The sequence below is a fragment of the Lutra lutra genome, chromosome 2, assembly GCF_902655055.1.
Source record: "Lutra lutra chromosome 2, mLutLut1.2, whole genome shotgun sequence".
Classification (NCBI taxonomy): Eukaryota; Metazoa; Chordata; class Mammalia; order Carnivora; family Mustelidae; genus Lutra; species Lutra lutra.
The window spans coordinates 162,901,816-162,924,973 of record NC_062279.1 but is presented as its reverse complement, the minus strand read 5'-3'; the positions used below and the strand labels follow the sequence as shown (position 1 = coordinate 162,924,973).

At 35.9% G+C, this 23,158-nt stretch overlaps 1 protein-coding gene across 2 annotated transcripts in view; it reads right to left on the bottom strand.

The window, feature by feature from the left end:
• Positions 1–23,158, bottom strand: part of STIM2 (stromal interaction molecule 2) — a 144,145-nt gene that overhangs the window by 38,438 nt on the left and 82,549 nt on the right. For both annotated transcript variants that reach the window (XM_047719066.1, XM_047719067.1), the window contains exon 3: positions 20,731–20,845. In XM_047719066.1, coding sequence (XP_047575022.1) covers positions 20,731–20,845 — 115 coding nt within the window. The remainder of the gene's footprint in view (positions 1–20,730; positions 20,846–23,158) is intronic.

The following is a 23,158-nucleotide window of genomic DNA, read 5'->3' as shown; positions in this document are numbered from 1 at the left end:
AGCTAGGCTTTTCATGATGAGTAAAAGCAGGTACAAGTAGGGAAAGGGATTAAGCTAGAATTGACCCAGTAATGTTATACTGGTAGCAGTATGAACTGTTACCAGATATCAGTGATACTCAAGACTTCTTAATATATAGACAGAAATAAATATAAAGTATGTATTTCTAACCTGTTTACTGAGAAGGTCTGGCAACAACACCTCAGTAGCAATGAACATACCTAGTGCACAATTCACAGTTTCGAAATACAATTTCAACTCTATATAACCAGGAGTCCTTGAGGAAATGGCTGTTTCCAGGGCTAGGGCTGAGAAATAACAACATGAGCCTAGAACATCTTTTTTGTGCCAGAAAGTAAAGCGGAGCTCAAAAAATGATGGAGACATATACAAAATAATATAGAAGTCAGCCAGCTTGAAAGGCTTTCCACTAGCCAAATATGATACAATTTGAGCATCAAAATAATAACAGCAACAAACTATAACCCACTGAATAAAGCAGAAATCCAAGAGTCCACAAGGATATAAATGAGTAAGTGCATAAGATCAATCTTCAGATCATGAGATTCTGAGATTCACTATTTCTCTAATTTCTACTCTCAAGATACATCTGTCTTCCTCCCTACCATCTCCACAGGGCAAGATTTTGGTAATATACTGTTTAAATCTCTTCCTTACAGTAGAATGCAACTAATAAATAGAAGGAATTATGTAAACCAAAAAAATTACAATCATGAGAGTTAATCAGTTGAGGCAAGAAATGCCAACAGATGCTACAACTAGTGGGTGCAAGGGATATGAGGAATATGCTTTTACAAAGTCTCCAAGTTTCTCTCCACAAAAAAATTTATTAATTACAAAGGAAAAGAAAGTAACTTTACAGTTTAAAAAAAAGATATTATCTTAATGAAGTAATCAAAGATAATAGCATCAGTAACCAAATAAAGTGATCCCATATGCCACTTAAAAAGATGTAATGAGAAGGATCATTTCTGTAACAGTCCAATCCACAATGCATTACTTGGATCTAACCATATGAAACCCTCAAAACAAATTCTAATTTAGATACAATCTGTGAAAGGTCACTCTTGTTAAATTTCAAGCCAAAGACAGGAAAGTCCAGGAAATACCATGGAATTGTTTCAAATTAAAGAAGACAGGACAACTGGGTATAATGCATACTCTTGGATCCTTTGGCTATAAAGATCATTATCAAGACAAATGGCAAAACTGGAATGAGGGTCTCTGGACAAAGTATATGTGAGAACTCTTTGTTCTGGTACAGCAAATTTCATGAAATTTAAAACTGTTTTCAATTAAGACATTACAATTTAAAAAAGAAATACTTCTTTCTTAGTTATGTAGGTAGAGTTCTAATAATTGCTGATTTCTCTAGTACTTTGCAGCTTCTGTTTTTCTTCAATAAAGTACAGTAATCTTTAAACCCTAACAATGATAACTGCAAACACCAGGCCCTTATTAGCTATCAAGTATTATCCTAAACTCTATATATTCAATAACTCATTTAATCCTCAATACAATCCTCTAAGGTAGTAGTACTATAATAAACTACATTTACAAATGGGGAAAGTTAGGAAAATGGAGATTAAGGTACTTGCCCAAGGTCACGAATCTAAGTAAGTGTTATATAAAGAACTGAATATAGGCAGTCAAGCTCCACACTACTTTGGGATACTGTCCCTCCAGGAAAAGGATAGCTGTACTTCAAGGTTTCTCAAGAAATTAGAGTCTAAAAGATGAGAGGCCCCAGGAATTATGAAGCCTCAGAACCCATAAAGTTTATTTGTTGTTCATTGTTCACTTACTACCAGATTGAAAAGATATAAGATACTAAATCCACACTATTAGAAAGCTCCTAATATGGATTTAGGATGTTTATCCTGCAAATAACTAATAAACTACTACAAAAATATTTATGATACTTTTTTTTTTTAAAGATTTTATTTATTTATTTGACAGACAGAGATCACAGGTAGGCAGAGAGGCAGGCAGAGAGAGAGGAGGAAGCAGGCTCCCCGCTGAACAGAGAGCCCGATTCGGGGCTCGATCCCAGGACCCTGAGATCACGACCTGAGCCGAAGGCAAAGGCTTTAACCCACTGAGCCACCCAGGCGCCCCTATGATCCTTTTTGAAAACCAAGACTTTAAAGGAAAACCAATTCCCCTGACTTACGTTACATTCTGGAATTATCTGAAATTTTAGTAGTCTTTTTTTTTTTTAAAGGAATAATTACATTGTTTAAATTACTAATACATGTAAACTTTACTATTTCTCCACTTTTATGGGCTGGAATTGAAATAACCTGTTTCAGAGTTTTTCGCCTTTTCTATCGTCTATTCAGTAATTCCCAGTTGTATTTCCTTGTTCTCTTGTAATCGACTTATTTCTCAGATCCCAAAGTTCATTCCTATTTTAACTTTTTTTTTCCTCCTGGGCCCCAGCTGTGCCAAAGGGGAAGAAAGTAATTCTGCTTATTTTGGTGAAACTGCTGGGTGACAAACCAACAAGCTATTACCAAATAATTAAATTCAAAGTTCTTAAATTATAAAATGTCTTTTCTTATACTTGTTATTCCATGAAAACAATATACTTTATTCTATTAAGTAATAATTTTTATTTTAATGAAAATGTTGACAAACCAGAAATGATCACCTCTAGATCCCCACCTAACCAATTTACTTGCAAAATAAACAAATCCTTATATTCTAGAAGACGAACTCCATAGTTATTTGTAGGTTTCTACATGCTATCAATCTACAAATACTACTAATAAAAATATTTTATACATTTGATATTTCAGAGAACTCTGCTCCTTGTTTCCTATTAATATACAAAAAAGCAAAGACACAATGATACAAAATTCATTTTTGAAAAAGTATCACCAATTTTTCATTAAAAAGCTGGATCATAAGGGGAGGAAGGGAAAAATAAAGTCAGATGAAATCAGAGAGGGAGGAAAGCTGTAAGAGACTCTTAACTATAGGAAACACTGAGGGCTGCTGAGGTGGGGGGTGGGGTACCTGGGTGATGGGCATTAAGAAGGGCACTTGTTGGGGCACTTAGGTGGCTCAGTCAAACATCTGCCTTCAGCTTAGGTCATGATCTCAGGGTCCCGGGACAGAGCCCCACATCAGACTCCCTGCTCAGCAGGAGGCTGCTTCTCCCTTTCCCTCTGCTCCTCTGCCCTGTTTGTGCTCTTTTTCCCTCCCACTCTATCTCGAATAAATAACTAAAATCTTAAAAAAAAAAAAATCTTTAAAAAAAATCATTGTGATGAGCAATGATAAGCCACTGAGAAATCATCACTGAACTCTACCTCTGAAACTAATAATATACTATAGGTTAATTAATTGAATTTAATTAAAATTAAATTTTTAAAAATATGGAAAATGAAGAGAGCACTGTAAGCTACAAAACTACCATTTCTTATAGTAGCCTAAGTCAAAAAGAAGTATTGCTTTTCCTAGAATTGATAATGAGATATTACCTATAACTACTTATAATTTAATAAAGCTCTTCTTGTACTTTCATAAAGGCATATCCTACAAGACAATCAATTCTCTGGTTACTTTAATAAACTTTACACTCAGTGGCTGTCTGATGTTACATTTGTTCTTTTTACCTATTGAGAAGGCCTCATTTGGCAAAAATTAATGAGTAACTCAAATAAGAACTCCAGGACATCATGAAGGCACAACACTACAAAAACCTTCCACATTCTTACTCTGTATATTTTCTAACAGTACTTGTGAATAGTAGTTGATATTCTCATATATTTCTTAAGTTGATGAATACTATTTGCCTTTTGGGGGTGTTCAGGTCATGTACCAAGAATCATCTATTTCCTGAATTTACAGGTATTTGGAGAGCATTCCTTTCTCAAGATTTCCACTGTAACTCAGAATGGACAGGACCTGGTTTCTGCCACCTGAAGTTCACTTTTTTGCTCCACCAATGATGCTTTTAAAAACACATGTATTGGGGCGTCTAGGTGGCTCAGTGGGTTAAAGCCTCTGCCATCTGGGTTAAAGCCTCTGCCATCCGGCTCAGGTCATGATCTCAGGGTCCTGGGATGGAGGCCCACATCAGGCTCTCTGCTCAGCAGAGCCTGCTTCCTCCTCTCTCTCTCTGCCTGCCTCTCTGCCTACTTGTGATCTTGTCTGTCAAATAAATAAATAAATAAAATCTAAAAAAAAAAAACCACTTGTATTTCCTCTTACATGGTACAGAAACATCTAAGTGATCCTAAGTAAACTAAGTGACAAGGGTTTCACCTTGTCAAAGTAAGAAGTGCTGTGAAGTACAGAAAATCTGAAATAGCTGGTAAGATTCTAGAAAGGGGAGAGGTGGAATAAAATTTACTGATACAACTCTCAGTGTTAAGAGTTACACTGGCTCATTTCATTAAAACACCAAAATGGAATTTAATAAAGCATCTGTATTTGGGAAATGATACACTTAATTATCTTAAGATTCAGAGTAAGACCAAAGAAAGCTCATAAGAAAATCCATTTATAGTCCAAGTTTTAGACTGCAAATATCAAGAACATACCAGATATTTCTGAAAGGGGTAGCTATATTTTTTATCATAGGACACATGCTCCCAGACCCTACCCACCCACCCCTGTTAAGCTTTTCTGTTACCTTCTCTTCTCAAAGTCTAGTTTGAAAGTCAACAGTACTTACCCTCTTCACTTCCTCCTTTACCCACTCCAATCAGACTTTCCGCTTCCACCACTACAGGCAACTGCTTTTGTCAAGATTACCAACTACTACTTTGCCAATCCAAGTTCTGTCACCTTCTCATTTGAACTTCTGGAGCATCTGACATGGACTGTGCCCCACTTTTTAAAACATGTCTTCCCTAGGCTTCCAGGACCCTACGTTCTCCTGGCTCCCCTCATACCGCATCTTACTGCTCTTCCAGGCTCCTCCTTCTGCTTCTTGGCCTCCTGGCACTCAGTCCTACACCTCCCTGCATCTTGACCTCAGTGTTTTATCAACTTTCTTTTTCCATTATTGGTCCCCTAATTGGACCTCTTCAAACTTTTTTCTCCTAATTGCCTCCATCTGAAGAAATTTTAATACCACAGGTATATAACACCTAGGAGCCAAACTTAATTCCTGTCATCACCCCCCATCAACTTCCTGAATCCAATCTAATGGCATATCCTGTCAGCTATTCCTTCAAACTACATTATCAGTCAGACCTCTCTGGTACCTCCCTCTTACCAGGTCACTTCAAGAGCAAGGCCTCACAGCCTTCCACTTCTACTCCTGCCCCTTTTCTTCAAGAGTCTAAGACCCACACAGTTACTATGGTAAACTTTTCAAAAAAGAAATCATGTCCCTTCTTTGCTCAAAACTCCAAAATGAAGCTAGATGCACAAAGACTACATTATACTTAAAACAAGTCCTGAATTCTTTATTAGGCCCTAAAGGTCCTATGAGATCTGGCCCTTATCATCTCACAGATCTTATGTCTCCTACTACTCTCCCATCCCTTCGGGACCTTCTAGCTATACTACCTCGTAATCCTCTCAATACTTTGAGGACACACCAGCCTCAAGGTCTTAGCCTGGCTGATCCTTAAATTTGAAATATACTTCACCCAGACGCCCCCCCGCTTTTGGCTCACTCTCAACACTCGCATCTATAACCAAATATCACTTCTCTGGAGAGTTCTTCCTAAATGACAGTACTTAAAAAGCCCTCGCTCTACCTGGTCACTGACTATGTGTTACCCTGCTTTACTTTTATCCTATCACTTATCTGTTCCAGCACTTTTATGAGTGCATATACCTACATGCACACATGCAAACTTATTTACTATCTTTCTCCCTAGAAGAGTATTAACTTCCTGGGGGTAGGATATTTAACTTGCTCAATGCTCCATCCCCAAAACCTGGAATAATTCCATCTCACAGGAAGCACTAAATATATGTTTGATGACTTAATGAATGGAGATGTATGTGATTTTTATCACTTGTGATTAATAAAATCATTGATGATAAAGTATCCTTACAACAAATTTCCCAATTACCTCCTGCCACTAAAGTAAGACTTACTAAAACACATAAACTGATCAAACTTCAAAATAAAGCTCTATAGTAAAAAAGAAGACATAATACACTATAATTTCAAGCCACTCAACAAAGCATTTTGAACAATCAGTTATGCACAGGAATTTATTAAGCATTTAGTTTTATGATAAATTCAGCCTCCATTACTTAATATAGTGCAGGTTCCACTGGAAACTAGAAAGATTACTTTTTTGGGCATTCCTGAAAACCATTCAAAGAATCTGGACACAGCCCTAAAACATATATCCACTAACTTAAAACTCAGCCTCCCCTTTTTTCAATTACACATCCAAAAGCTTCCAATTACAACTCTAAAAGAGAATGCAGTCTAATGTCAAGGTCAGATTCATGCAATTAAGCATGCTTATTAAAAAGAGATGAGAAAAATTTAGACAACTACCAAAGCAGATCAATCTTCAACTATCTCACACTGCAATCTGGGACATGCTTACCTTTGCTAAGGTCACAGGCTCTGGATCAGTGGGTATGCAGCTAGTACACAGAAACCTATTATTATTCATTGTAGTAGTAGAGCTGTAGCACTATCATTAAAATTCTGCCAGAAAATATTTGGTACTGGTCAAAACATGGAAAATAACATTAGAATTCTATATTCTTACAACATATAATTCAGAAACCAAATACATGCATAAGCAAATTTAAAAGATAAGGTCTTTCTTGGAGCCTCCCCTCTCTAAGTACTCAACTTCCCAATTCCCCTTTTCCCAGCCCACCCTAATCCCCTCCCAAAAGTTCAAGACATTGTTTTTAAATTGTCATTCAAATTCTTCATAGGAAATAAATTCTATGACGGATTTGAAAACATTTAGTGACATGTCTATGACTGAGTGCCAGCTAGCAATTCTGTCAACAAGCCTGTCTTATCTCAAATTCATCTTTTATTGGCTAATGATATCTTTTCAATCCATAAACCAACACAAGTATTCATGAAGAAAACAAATGCTGACATTAAATGATGTAATAAGGTATAATCCCAATTACCACACCTTATATATAGTACTTTTTGAACAAAGTACTTCCTGAATTGAAACTTCTTTTAAATGTTTAACTTTTAAAAATGTCAGTTGGGTGCTTCCCTGTTTCTTTAAGCACAGTCACACCTACCAGTTCTTAAGAAAACCCTTCCTTTGGGGCGCCTGGGTGGCTCAGTGGGTTAAGCCTCTGCCTTCGGCTCAGGTCATGATCTCAGGGTCCTGGGATGGAGCCCCGCATCCGGCTCTCTGCTCAGCAGGGAGCCTGCTTCCCCTTCTCTCTCTCTGCCTCTCTGCCTACTTGTGATCTCTGTCAAATAAATAAATAAAATCTTAAAAAGAAAAGAAAACCCTTCCTTTGATCACACTAGCCATTTGTAACTGCCATTCAATTTCCCTCCATTTTCTTGCCTATACCTTAAACAAAGGGTTTGCCCACCATTTCTCTACTTCTCATCTACTCACTCTCTAAGATAATTTTTTATTTGAGGTTAAAACACATGTAACATAAAAGCTACCATCTTTACCCATTTTTAAGTGTATAGTCTAATAGTCGTTAAGTGTTCATATTATTGTGCAACCATCATCCCATCCAACTCCAGAATTCTTTTCATCTTATAAAATTGAAAATCTGTACCCACTGACCAATAACTTCCCATTCACCTCCCCCCAAATCCAGGCAACCACCTTTCTACTTTCTGTCCTTATGATCTTAACAACTCCTAGGAACCTCATATAAATGGAATCATACAGTATTCATCCTTTTGTCACTGGCTTATTTCACTCAGCATAATGTCCTCACGGTCCATTCACGTTATTTCATTCAGCATAACGTCCTCACCGTTCACTCATGTTCTAACATGTGTCAGAATTTCCTTCTTTTTAAGGCTGAAGAATATTCCATTGTATGTATGTGCCACGTTTTCTTTATTCATTTACCCACCAATGTACATTCAGGTGGCTTCCACTTAAATCTTTTTTAAGACTTATTCTTTGTGTGTATGGGACTCAATTTCCCATACCAATGTTTAAACTGATCCTTGAGGGTCAATGATTTTCTTCTTGCCAAGACTAACAGTTTTTCACAATACATCATATTTCTCTATATCAGAACTACTAGCCACTTTTCATCTCTTCTCTCTCTATCCCGCACTAAAGAAGGGAGGGAGGGAAAAGAAATGATTTACAAAGATTCACATAATGTAAAGAGAATAATAACATGAAAGATGGCAATGGAACAGGGGAAAAAAATGAAACTAAAAACATGCACAAAATATACATGAGATCCTTAAAAACAGCTACAAAAACAGTCAAAGGAAACAAGATCAGTCACAGGGTTCACAAAATAAGCATAAATCATCTTATCAGGAATTCATCTGCTCCTATTAAAGAGACCTAAAAAAAAAAAAATTATTTGTGAAGGCTTTCAACAGATATCTTCCAATAAGGTAGATAGACCATGCCCTCAATTATACAGCCATCCATTATCTCCTGAAGACTTTCCTCTCTAGACTTTCAAGACAATGTACCTTCCTGATTCATCTCCCATGTTTCTAATGGCCATTACTTATTTCATTAGCTAATTCTCTGCTTTTGCCTTATTAACAGTATTCCCAAGGGCACCAATTCTTTTCCCTATTCTTATGGAACTCTCAACTCATACAACTTTATTATACCTTTATGTGAGTAAGAACTCTCTGTTGTTAATTTTGTTCAAGAACACAGCCCTTGAGCAACCAGAAGCTCCTAGTGATAAACACTCAATACTTTCTTTTTACCTGATTACATGCTAAGAAAAAGGATTGATAATGGAAGTAAAAACTTAATTTACTTCATTGGAACTGACATTTGCTATTTCATTTTGTCATAGTGATTTAGACTCTTACTTTTAAACTAATAACTTAAGTAACCAGCTAACTTTAAACCCTCTAAATCAAAAGTATCTAAATGGCCCACCATTTTCAACATATGGAAGAATTCACAGTGACAGAAAGAGAAAGAGACTGGCCAAATGTTAGAAGAATGCTTATTAAGGATCTCATATTGAAGAACACCTTAACCAGATGAGAAAAAGTTAGAAAGTAAGCTTTATTTGTACTCAGTACTCAATTTAGATAGAATAACCATCCACAGAGTGAAAAGTATTTAAGTATGACACACATACTATGTGATTTACCCTATTTTTTTTTACCATTCATTCTAAGCCATATATTTATATATGTAATATAACATATATATATACACATGTGATTCAAGATTGCAAAGATGTATAGTTTTCAGAAACAAGCCATGTTCATACTGCTACTGAAACGGTTCTTTAATATCTCTGAAAATTTTATTTTCATTGTATTTGTAATTTGCATTATTTCTATTATAATTACTTCTAACCTGCTAAGTAACATTCAGTGAAATAGCAAAAAAAAAAAAAAAAAAAAGGAAAAAAGTAAATAAAGACTTGTTCGAAAAGAAAAAAGATGTTTGTACAACTGACCGTCTTTGAAGAGAATACTACTATCAACAAACAAATCCCTTATCCAAAAGGATGAGAATAAAATTGTGTTCCACCTAAAATAGAATTTAATACAGTGAATCTCCTATAATAATATATATTTTAACACACAGAACTCTAACCAGAGTCCATCCTACCCACCCATTTCCCAAAACAATGAATGGTAAAGCAAAACTTAACACAAATTCTATATAAAATCGATTCCCAACTGTTGGGGAAAAGGAAGAAAGAACAGTAAGATGTTTAAGAAAAGCTACTGTTTTCTAAATAGTCCATCACAGTGAAAAGTGGACAGCCCTCATTTTTACCTTCTGCAGAAGGTTCTGTTACTGTACTCCAAACTTGAGGTATCCCTTGAGTCTGTGAACATAGCAGAGGAGAAATGTAGAATAATTCAGGTGCACAGAAAACCATAATAAGGCAAATTTACAATCAATTTTAGAAATGTAGTTCCTTAAATTGTAAGAAAACTTTCATCATATGATGAATTACCTACTGGAAAATTTGTTATTCGAGGAAAAAATGAGGCTTGCAACCTATCTATTTCATGAGTTCCCAAAGAACAGAAAATGTCAAATTTCTAGAACCCAAAGTACAGAGAGATGTGATAGGCAATTGGTCTCTGCATCCTGTTCTGAAAAGTGGTGTCTATTTCAGAACAAAATTTTTAAAAAGTATAAAAGACATAGCTGTCTCAAAGTGAACAATCTTCCACAGATTAAAAGGCATAACTAATCCTAGCAACTTAGTATACACAATGATTCTAAATCTCTAAAAGTCAAATATTCTGAAGTAAAAGAGGAAAAGGGCCAAGAGTAAAAGAGAAAGAGAAACAGGAAAGAAGAAAATGAAAATAATAAAAACCAAAGCAGCCCCAATAAATAGATATGAAATGAAGGAAAGAGGGAAACTAAAATGCTGACATAAAATAATGATTAAAATAAGATCAGAAACTTAATGTGAGTTCTCTGAATTCATGTAATTTTATCAAAAAAGAAAACATTTTTATTTTTAAAAGAATACAGTTTATGCAAAGTACAAAAATCAATTCTGACACAGAACAATGTTTTGCAAACTGATCAAATAATATTCACGTTACTCCTCTAACAAAAATTCACGTTAAACACACGTAAAATTTGGCTGACAGAGTAAATGGACAATATGTTCATGTCGACTATTCTCCACATACAAGAAACTATGACTACAAAAGGCCTTTGTTAGTAGTACAAATAATGACATTTGTCATTTTGAAACTAGACTCTACCTCAAGAACAGACCTTCCCTTGTATAAACTGCTTTCTATAGACAATGAAAACCCTAAGTACCTCTACAGACAGCTAACAGCTTCTTCTGAAACCAAAAGTATCGTTATGAAGGTTGTAAAGTGTTAAAAACCTGAATTAATAAAATATCACAAGCATTTGAGGCATATTAAGAGCCCTGTGTTTTTAAAATGTGCTGTATTAACCACAAATATCTTGAAAGCAATTACTCCAGCAGAGTGCCTCCCAGTGAAGGGGTGGCAAGAGATGAAAGGTAATTAAATGTCCCTTCATGCAATTAAGTCCTCTGGCCTCACCAGCCCTCTGGTAGAACATACTTCTTATTCTCTTATCCCACATTGCCTACTACATACCTTGATGCTAGATCATATCACATCCTTTAATTTTGTGTTAATAGACCTTTCTCCAGTAACACACTACAGACAGGCAGAGGAGAGAAAACATATGCTTCATCTCTGTATCTTCCATAACTAGGACAATGCCTTGCTCATAATAAATACGTTTACTAAAATATGTGCACTGTACGAACCTATTAAATGATTCTGCTCGAACCCAATGGGTTTAAAATGACATGGAAGAAAAAGAAAATGGAATTCATTCTGAACAAAAGGAAAAAGTTGATTCAAGTGTTCCTTTAAAACACATCTCAGAATTACACATTATATTAAAATCAAAGCTAGTCTTCCTAAGTGAATTCATCTTCCTTAACTGCTCTATATTCCAAAGCTTTCCAAAACAAGACACTGTAACAGCTCCTAATATTTAGTGTGATAATGATAAAAATGCTAAAATACACTACCACCTCCCACAGACACAGTTAATGTTGCTAACCACTAATTTCTACAATAACATCCTTCTTTGCTACTGAGACCAAACACAAATCAAGCTTCCTTAATACACTGCTAAAGGCACCACCACCAACTGGTAAGCACTGATTTAGGAGTGGAATCTTACTTACCACTCCTGGAGCAGCTCATCAGGCTTAAACATCAAAGCTCACCAGTCTGGTCTCCCTCTGACTGACCCATTTTCTACTATTCCCAACTCAGATGCCTGTTCCAACTGCATCAGGCTCCAAATCCCCACATGCGCCATGTTCACATCCATCTTATAAAATTAGTGGTAACAAGGGATGGTCATTAAGCAGTTGCTATGTGCTAGGCACTGTTCTAAACACTTTTGATGTACAAATTCGTTTCATCCTCAACAATCTGATGCGATACACAATTTTTATCACCATTTAGCAGATGACAAAACTAAGAAACAAAAAGTTAAGTATTACATGTAAGAGCGAAAGACAAATATTAAAACAGTGATTATTCTTATCTCTCATAGACTAAAAAATTATTGTATTTTTAATTTATAAGTTGTGCTTATTTGAAGGATTTAGAATTTAAGTCTGGAATTATACATATTCATTTACTCATTTTAATGTGCTAATTTGTATACTGCTATCTTTACCATTTCTTCTTTTTTTAAATTTATTTACTTATTTTTTTGACAGAGAGAGATATCACAAGTAGTCAGAGAGGCAGGTGGGGGGGTGGGCGGGAAAGTAGGCTCCCTGCTGATCAGAGAGCCCTATGTGGGGCTCCATCCCAGGACCCTGGGATCATGACCTGAGCCGAAGGCAGAGGCTTAACCCACTGAGCCACCAGGCACCCCATCTTTACCATTTCTAAGAACATTTTTTGCCTTTCGAAATCCTGCTGAAGAGTCACCTCCCTAATGAAGACTTCCTCATAACAAATCTGTCCATTTCCTTAAACTCTTAAAATAGTACCACTTACCTAGTATTTAATCACAACTTCTTAAATTGTTATTTAATATTTCATGTGTGCACATGTAACAATACCAAAAGCCCCTTGAGGAGAAAGGCCTTCTCTTATACTTGGTGCTCTACCATAGTGACTCCTATGCATACTGTAAATATACAAATAAATACTGTGAAAATGGATGCCACAAAGATAATGACACTTTCTTATGTGCAAGGTCTACATCTTTAGTTACTCTTCTGGTAATGTTTAACAATTATGCACAGTTACCTTTGTGTTTTGTTTTGTTTTTCATTCCAATCTCACTGTAACCAACAACATACACCTAAAAAACTGGTTGATTTTTATCAGCATGTAGAGATCCACTTATACTTCCATACCAAGAAGAATACCCTTATAAATGTCAAGTTTCTATATAAAGGAAATATTTATAGTCCTCTTTACTTTTAGAACTTTAAGATCCAAGATAAGGAATTTTTTCCTTTATAAATCTTTTTATGGGGGCGCCTGGGTGGCTCAGTTGTTAAGCATCTGTCTTTGGCTCAGGTCATGATACCAGGCCTGGCATGGGCACTGGGCTCTCTGCTTAGCGGGAAGCCTGCTTCTCTCTCTCCCACTTCCCCTGCTTGTATTCCCTCTCTCGCTGTCTTGCTCTCTCTCTCTGCCAAATAAATAAATAAAATATTTTTTAATAAATAAATGAATCCTTTTATGTCCTATTTACATTTCTGCTTTCCTAAACAGAAAGAAAATACTCTTGATCATCTCTAGCTAGGATTTAAATACACTTGAAATCAACCATTATTTAAATGACTACATCTCTCTTCTCTCAATTTCAGTTCCTTTAAATTTCTAATAAAAAAATTAAATGAAATTAAATCTTCTGCCAAATTTCCAAATGTCTATTCAATTTGTAAAGCCCAAAATTACAAAGTGACCTTAGGTAAGATAAGACCCATGCTAAACAGGATGGAAAGATTACCTCATGGTTGTCACATGTTATAATAACTATTTAACCCAATGAACCACCATTTTTAAAAACAGTACATTACTTAATCAGTTTGTATCTATTATGGTGCTTAAAACTTATATACAACTAATAATTTTCTACCTACATTTCCCTTCATCAGGTATCTGGCTACTTTTTAACCGCATTTGGTAATTCTAACAACTTATCCAATTTATCAAAATCTATCTGAAATCCAACACTAGTTTTTAAAATGGCTTTCATTTGCACTGCACTGCTGGCATGTGCAAACTGACCAAGCATTCACCGCACAAGCAAAAAAAGTACATTCACATGACACTGAAATTTTTCTATGTGAGATCAGGATCAATTTCTGCATAACACAATTTTACTTTTACCCAGTTGACATCTCCATAAAGACCTTAGATCTGTTTCACCCTCCAGAAAACTGTATACTACAATGGTAAGTATTTAGCCTAGTATATCTTTTTATTTATGAATATTATGAATCAAAAACCTTAGAAAACTTTCAGTACAGTGTAACATTTTAGTTTACTCAGCATTACAAGGACAAGTCAACATTTTCTAAGTATCTACCAGATGATGTCGGAAATTATGCCAAGCATTTTTGCCACAGTACTCATTTAAATCAGATAAAAACTCTATTTTATAAGAGAAGTTTAAAATGTACCCTATGTCTTAATACTCATTAAGTAAAAGGACTAGGATTTAAATTTATATAGCTCAAAAGCCCACGTACTTCCTTCCTGGACCATGCCACTTCCATTTCCATCAAATTTCAGGTACCTGCAAGAGCCATGGGGGGCCACCATTTATGGTCCACCTCCTCCTCATCCCTTCCCAGAACTCTTGGGTCAACCCTCACAGCCTATCGCAAACACCATCTTCCATGTCTAATCCTACCAGAGAGTGAATTACTCCTTCCAGTGAGCCACCTCCATATCCTACACTTACTCCTATTATGATACACATCCCCATTTATTGCAGTTATTTGTCTTTCCTACTCAGCTACTTATGCCTCATAGCCCAGAGATACATTTCCTTCGTCATCAATACCTGGCATCCAATGCCTAGTGAGCACATCACAGACACAACCTGTTCTACTCCAGGTGCTTCTGCGTCATGAGTTAGCTTACGTGCAACTGGTAAACAAGGATCATGTCAATAAAATATAAAAGTATATCATTTCAAGTGTGACTTTTCCTCATATGTTAGCATTTTATACTGCCAAGCAAAGCATCCAAAATGGCAAAACAGCAGGCTGTGTACATACCGTCTGCTCACACTCCTTCCTCTCAGCCCCATTTGGCCACTGCCTGTCTCAGCAAGGCTTGTAGCTCACTTCTCAAATTCATGAGCTCTGCCTTTGTCTGCATAATTTAGCAACCTCAATCCTAACACCTCCTTCCATGAAGTTATCTTGACCTACCTGTTTAAGGTAAAGGCCCATACTCACTACTGTATTAACTGATTAGGAATTTAACATATCTTTTGAACTTGTGCTAGTATTTTTACTAGTACTATTAGTGCACTGGCTACAAAGTTGCATAGGTTTTGAGTAGCCTGCTCCAACCCCATTTTTCTCATAAACTCTGGAATTTTCAGTTCATAAGTTTATAAAACATAACCTTTTCAAGAATGCATATATCTCATTTTAACAGAAATGCCCATACTCAAAAGTATTGGATGAACTAAAAAAAAAAAAAGTATTGGATAAACTGAGTTATTGAGTAGCCAGTGCTCATCAGGTATGATACATTCATTTATTCAACAAATATTTACTGAATATCAAAGTAAATAAGGCACTGCTCTAGGCACTGGAGACACAATGACAATGGGCACAGTATGACTGCGTTTGTATGTGTATGCAGGCATGCATGGACACCAGTATTTTTATTATATTCACCTAAGAACCATGAATTACATGTAATCCCTAGAGGTACATACTCATCTCTATACCAGCGTTTCAAAACTTTTCAGAGGACTCACCTTTGTTCCTAAAGAAAAATCTTAAACAGAAACACAACATCCAGATAAAAGCAGAATCCTGCACATTCAACATGCCCTGTCCCTGAGCGATCTCCAGGATACCTGGGGTTTGTCAAGCTATGATGTAAAAACCATCTAGCAACAATACCCTGTCTTTACATGACCGTTAATAAATGTCTCATATGTACTGAGAAAATCAATTACGTCACTCTAAAGCATCTAGGGGAGGTTTAACACAAGACTCAAGGCTCATTCTCTCCCCTCCCATGCAGCTGTGTTAATAGGAGCCTTAAGACTACTCCTCCAACATAATATTCCCCTAGTAGGTGGTGTGAGAACCATACGGTTTATAATTTAGGCCACCTCTTTGGTGACTCGGGGAAATCTTACCATCATAATGGCAAAATCTTAGCGGGTAGAAATTAAGGTGAAAGCCCAGGGAAAAAAGAGATTTAAGAGGCTACCCAACTTGGAAAGGCCCTAAGCCAAAACAAAACAAAACCAAAACAAAACATGCTCACAGATCACAAAAGATCTCACCAAACTCCCTAGGGTCAGAAACCAAAACCAGGTTTAAGGATAGAGTCCCAATAGATTTGGGATACATTTAATAAACAAAATAAACAAAGAACCCCTGCTCTCTGAGGCAGACATTCTCAGAGGCAGGAGAAAGAAAGGACACCAACATAACGAATAAGTCAATTACATGAGGTCTTAGAAGATGACACATGATACGGGAAGAAGAAAATATGAAGCTAAGAGAGAGGAGTGCAAAAAAAAAAAAAAAAAAAAAGGAGGTAAAAGTGGGGAGAGAGGAGTGTGATCTGTGATGGGTGGTAACAAGTGGTCAAGTCCTTTTTCCCTCATTCAAGCACATTTAAGTGGGTTCCACTTAACTTATCGAATATCCAAAATCTAAACTATACTCATAGCAACAGATGCTATAATAGGTCTCTAATTCCTTATTAGAATTGAATGATGCCTCCATACTGCAGAGAGCTTTCATACACGGGCATGCCTTGTTTGACCACACTTCTATATACTGCACTCCAGAGATACTGCACAGACACTGCCCACAAAATCGAAGGTTTGTGGCAGTCCTGCATCAACTAAGTCGATCAGCGCCATTTTTCCAATAGCATTTGTTCACTTCATGTCTCTGTGTCACATTTGCGTACTTCTCACAATGTTTCAAACTTTTTCATGATTATTATATTTGTTATGATGATCTGTGATCACTGGTCTTTATGTTATTATTGTCACTATTTTGGGGTTCCACAAATAGTACCCATATAAGACAGCAAACTTAATTTTATTTTTAATTTATGATTTTAAAATATTTTTTATTAGATTTTGTTTTTGAGAGCAGTTTTAAGTTCACAGCAAAACTGAATGGAAAGTACAGAGATTTCCCACACACCCCTTACCCCACACATATATGACCTCCTTAATTATCAACATCCCACACCAGAGTGGTACATTATTTATAGGTGATGGACCTATGTTGACACATCATTATCATCCAAAGTCCAGAGTTTTACATTGGGGTTCACTTGGTCTTGTATATTCTGCAGTTTGGACAAATATATAATGACATGGATCCACCATAGTAGTTTCAGACAGAATAGTTTCACTGCCCTAAAAATCCTCTGTGCTCTGTCTATTCATCCTTCTCTCTACCCCAGGCCCTGGAAACTGCTAATTTTTTTAAGACAGCAAACTTAATTGATAATTGTTGTGTGTTTTCTGATGGCTCCATCAACTGGCTATCCCCCCCCACCCAGCCCGGGGGCCGATTCCATGAGACGCAACAATACTGAAATTAGGCCAATTAATAACCCTACAATATAGCCTCTAAGTGTTCAAGTGAAAGGAAGAATCACATGTCTCTCACTTTAAATCAAAAGCTAGAAATGATTGAGCCTAGAGAGGAAGACATGTCAAAGCCAAAACAGGCTAAAATCTAGGTTTCTTGTGCCAGTTAGCCAAGTTGTCTATGGAAGGGAAAGTTCTTGAAAGAAATTAAAAGTACTACTCCAGTTAACACACAAATAGTAAGAAAGTGAAATAGTCTTCCTATTGATACAAAGGAAGTTTTAGTGGTCTGGACAGAAAAACAAACCAGCTACCATGTTCCCTTAAGCCGAAGCCTTATCTAGAATTAAAACCCTAACTTTCTTCAATACTGTGAAGACAGAGAGGTGAGGAAGCTGCCCAAAAAACATGAAGCTAACAGAAGTGCAACCAGAGGTTGGTTCATGAGGTTTAAGAAAAGAAGCCATCTCCATAAGAAAAGTGCAAGGGGAAGCAGCAAGTGCTGATGTAGAAGCTGTTCTCCAGAAGATAAGTAACAAAGGTAGCTACACTAAACAACAGATATTCAGTGCAGAGGAAACAGCCTTATATTGGAAGATGCCATCTGGGACTTCCGCAGTTAAAGAGAAATCAATGCCTGCCTTCAAAGCTCCAAAGAACAGGCTGACTCTTTTGTTAGGGGCTAAAAAAGCTTGTGATTTAAGTGAAGGTAAAGTTCATTTACCATTATGAAATCCTAGGCCTTGAAGAATGATGCTATTTATAAAGGGAAAAACAAAGCCTTGATGACAACACGTCTGTTTACAACATAGTTTACTGAATATTTTAAGCCCACTGTTGAGGCCTGATGCTCAGAAAAAAGAAAGATTCCTTTCAAAATAATACTGCTCACTAGCAATGTACCTGGTCACCCAAGAGCTCTGGTGGAGACGTACAATGAGATAACTGTTTTCATGCCTGCTAACACAACGTCCATTCAACAGCCCATGAATCAAGAGTAATTCTACTTTCAAGTTTTATTATTTAAGAAATATATTTTATAAGGCTATAGCTGCCATAGATAGTGATTCCTCTGATGGACAGAAACAATTCACTAATCTAAATGCCATTAAGAATATTCATGATTCAGGCGCCAGGGTGGCTCAGTGGGTTGAGCCTTTGCCTTCGGCTCAGGTCATGATCTCAGGGTCCTGGGATCGAGCCCCGCATTGGGCTTTCTGCTCAGCGGGGAACCTACTTCCTCCTCTCTCTCTCTGCCTGCCTCTCTGCCTACTTGTGATCTCTGTCAAATAAATAAATGAAATCTTAAAAAAAAAAAATATTCATGATTCATGGGAAGAGGGCAAGATATCAACATTAACAGGAGTGTGGAAGAAGGTGATTCCAACCCTCACAGATGACATTGAGGCTTCAGTGGAGGAAGCGACTGCAGATGTGGTGGGAACAGCAAGAGAACTAGAACGAGATGAGGAGCATGAGGATGGGACTGAATTGCTTCAATCTTATGATAAAATTTGAACAGATGAGGAGTCGCCTTTTATGGATGACCAAAAAGAGGTTTCCTGAGATGGAATCTACTCCTGGTAAAAATGCCGCAAAGGTTGTTGAAATGACAACAAAGGATTTAGACTATTACATAAACCTGGTTAATAAAGCAGGGGCAGGGTTTTGCAATTATAAAAAAAGTTCTCCTTTGTGTAAAATGCTACCAAACAGTACTGCATGCTACAGAGAAACTGTTCATGAAATGAAGAGTCAATCAATGTGGCAAAACTCATTGTTGTCCTATGTTAAGAACTTGCCATAGCCACACCACCCTTCAGCAAGCAGCATACTGTTCAGCCAGAAGCCACCAACACTGAGGCAAGACCTCCACCAACAGAAAAATTACAACTTGCTGAAAGCTCAGAGGATGATGAGCACTTTTTAGCAATAAAGTATTTTACAAATAAGGTACATTTTTTATACATAATGTTATCTCATACTTCACAGAACACAGTATAGCATAAACATAGCTTTTATACACACTGGGAAACCAAAAAACTCATTTGACTGGCTTTACTACAATATTTGGTTTATTATGGTGATGTGTACAGTATCTCTAAGGCATACCAGTAAGCAGAGTAAATTCTTCTGAGTTTTCCACCATTCTAGCACTTTCTCCCCCATGAAGTGTACATTCTTTCATTCGTAATACTACCCAAATTCCTATTACTTAAAAATGGTATGGGGCAGGGAAATGGAGAGACAGATTTTTAAGTGTATGTATCTTTCATTCAAGGTCAGTGATATTTTTTCCTTCCTTTCTTCTTCCCAGTGTATTTTTAACAAATGGCCTCCTTTAAAAGTGAAATCAAAAATGTAAGCAAGCTATAAACCTCCTTGTACATTAATAAAAATACTGAGCATTGATGGGATAGTTTTCTAAGAAAATTTTTCCAGTTCCAAATGTTACCACAACCAGTCTAGTAAATTTATAATAAAGTGTCTTTATCCTACTGTGCAGTAGTCTGTCCCACCTTTCTCCTCCTTTCCTTTCATTATTCAAACTTAGAGAGGAAAATATATATAACATAAATGTTTGGTAAAGAATAGAAACATAAAAACATTAGGAAAACAACATTTTGGTTGACTGTCACTCAAATAAAATAAAAATAAGAAGAAGAGTTAGTTTAATCGACTTTTTTTTTTTTTAATAATTTTTGGAGTTTTCTTAAGTATTAGGAAATCAAGTTAAGGTTTTAGGTCATACACCTTTCCTGCCTTAAACAATTACTGTCCATGAGATGGCTGGAGGATCTAAGAGCAGAAAAGTTGTAAAATATAAATCACAGAACTTTATCATGCAAGTCTTAAAAGACTTCATAAAAAATTTATTTCAGTAAAAGCTTAAAAGTTCTGTGCCTTCTGAAGACTTCAGGAACTGCTCGCAATAACAAAAAACTTTGGGACCCATATTTATTAGATAAACCTTTTATAATAATGTCACTTAACAAGTGAAGCAATACTCCACAACTTTAAACTCTCAAACATGCATTATCGTTATTTATTCTAGCATAAGGTATCAAATTTTCTGAAAACGGGCTGACCGTTCATGAATCATAAGATAAAAGAGCATTTTTCAAAATCAAAAATGGAAAAGTTATTTACTAAAATATAAATACCCTCACAGAAATGTTACTTTGATTTTTTTCATAAAATCATTTGCAAACAGTGAGTTAACAATGGCTAAGCAGGGCAGAAGAGCAGATTCAGTTCACTAAAACAGTCTTACCTTCTGAAGTTTTCCACCGTTTCCATAAATCCTCAACAGTTATATGCTTATCTTCTCTGTGCAGATGGCTGTGTTTATTAGTAGCATCTTTATATTTCATATCTTCTCTAATAAACTGTAAGAGAGAAAACACTAAGTTAAGTAACCTTAAATTCACTATTTTATAATCTCTGTAGACTCAGAAACAAAATTTTAAAATCCAGTAGGTGGCAATTTTCAGATAACAACTGGGGCATTTTTGGTATTTTATAGTCATATTATTCTTACATGTTTATAAAATTTATTTAATAAAATGTCTTCTACTAATCATAACAACAATAAAAGTACTTATTTAATGCTCATTATTTCCCAGGTACTATCTTACATTGTGTCTCTACATATACACACACACACACACACACACACACACTCATTTAACTTCATAATAATTCTATATTATGTATCCTCATTTTATAGATGAGAAAACCAAGACCCAAAGAAATAATTTGTCCAAGATTGAAAAAATAACAAACAGCAGAGCTAAGTATATTGTGCTCAACAGCATAATATATTCTATATTATGGCCAGTATGTGTGTGTATGTGTGTGTATGTATGTGTATATATATATGTACTTATACATGCATTTTTACCAGATACTTAGGGACAAGGGTGTTTCAAAACACCATAAATGCTCAATTACTACCTCATATTTTTGTGTTCTCCTACCTGTGAAGCTATTACTTATAGTTGAAAGGCATTTGACTACAGTGTTCAGAACTATATTTTATAAAGCTGAAGTAGATCTCTATTAATCTTACATTAAAATATATAAAGAAAATGCACTAAATTTTCTTTGCTAAAAACCAACCTGCTCTGTATTCGTTATAGAAAATCCATCAGTTGCTCCCCACTGTAGTTAAAAAGTCTGCTTTTTATTTGGGACAAAGAGAAGCAAACACCTTTTATGGCCTACATACCTTTTTCCAATCCTATTCCCGACAATCTTTTCAGCCTGATCTCTTGACACTATCCTCATATAAACTCATTACTCTAATTATATAAAAGAAATGTTCTAAATTATTAAGCTTTTTCTCTCATTTCTCATTTTTCCTATTCTGGTATTATTTTACTTGATATCTTTATTGATTTTTTCTGATTTCAAAAATCTAAGATCACACAAAAGATTATTTAAGAAACCCATAATGCAGAAAGTGAATATCCCCAACCAATATCCCCCAAAGTGAAGAGCTCCCAACCCCAGAGGCATATTTTTCTGACTTTTATATACTGACAATGAACATCATTTTCAGACAAAGGCCAAATTTTGCTTTTATGTCATCTTCCGCTAAAACTAAAAAAAACAAAATTTTAATAGCTGTATAATATTGAGAAATCATTTCACTTTCCTGAGATTTAGTATCCTCAGCTACAAAATGAAGAAACAACATTTTATGATCAACACTACTCAACAGGTCATGAGACTGATTTTGGTCAGGAAACTGATACCTGTCTACAGTATGTACAGAAACAGAGAGAAGCCATTTAGAAACCTACATAGTAACAGACATTTTCAAAGACTATGACCCAAGCATGGTAAGTAAAGTACATTAAGTAAATGTACTTAACCATGTAGGCCCCATCTATAATGAACTGGAAATGAAAAATCTGGTCCTTCACCATAGATACTTTGAAGAGCAATAACCCAGGTCTATTCTAGTGCTTATGTATTTTGCTGTTCTAACTAGTGCCTCACTTTGTTTTCCAAATACCCTTTTAAAAAGTTAAAGGGGCCTGCCTCATTGCTCCAACTCCTCCTCTTTGATATTTTTCTAATTTGCTATTTTCTGCCCATTCCTCTTTGTTCTTCCTGATATTTTCAGAATCCAGTAGATATACCTGGAAAAATCACTGTCACTGAGATGTTCAGAAACTGCACCTAGCTTGGGAAAGGTTCAAGAGCTAGAGAGAAATTCTAGAAAGAAAGCATGGTGATCAAAAAAGCAGGGAGGAAGCCTGCCTTGGAAATTTTCCAGTCAGTTGGAATACATGGCAACTGTTTCATATTCGTGATACATGAGGGGGAAAAAAAGTCCTAAGAAATTCTCTTTACCACATGAACACAAAGAACCTACAAGTAGAGTTCTGTGGCTTTAGGATCAATGTATTTCAGAAAATAAAGCTAATCTCCCTATACAGACAAGATGAGGCATTCTAGCCACTGAACTATTTTAGTAAGCCTAGGATGAGTGTATAGATACCAACCAAAATATGTGATTAACAAAATAAAAGAATTAAGATATCAAAAAAGCCAATTAAAAAAAAAGCTCAGGAAGATTATCTATAGTGCAGTTAATGTAAAAGAACTATTTGGCTCCCAAAAATGTTGGGTCAAAACTGAATAAATGCACAGAATTGTATTTTCCCTGAAATTATCATTTAAAAATTAAT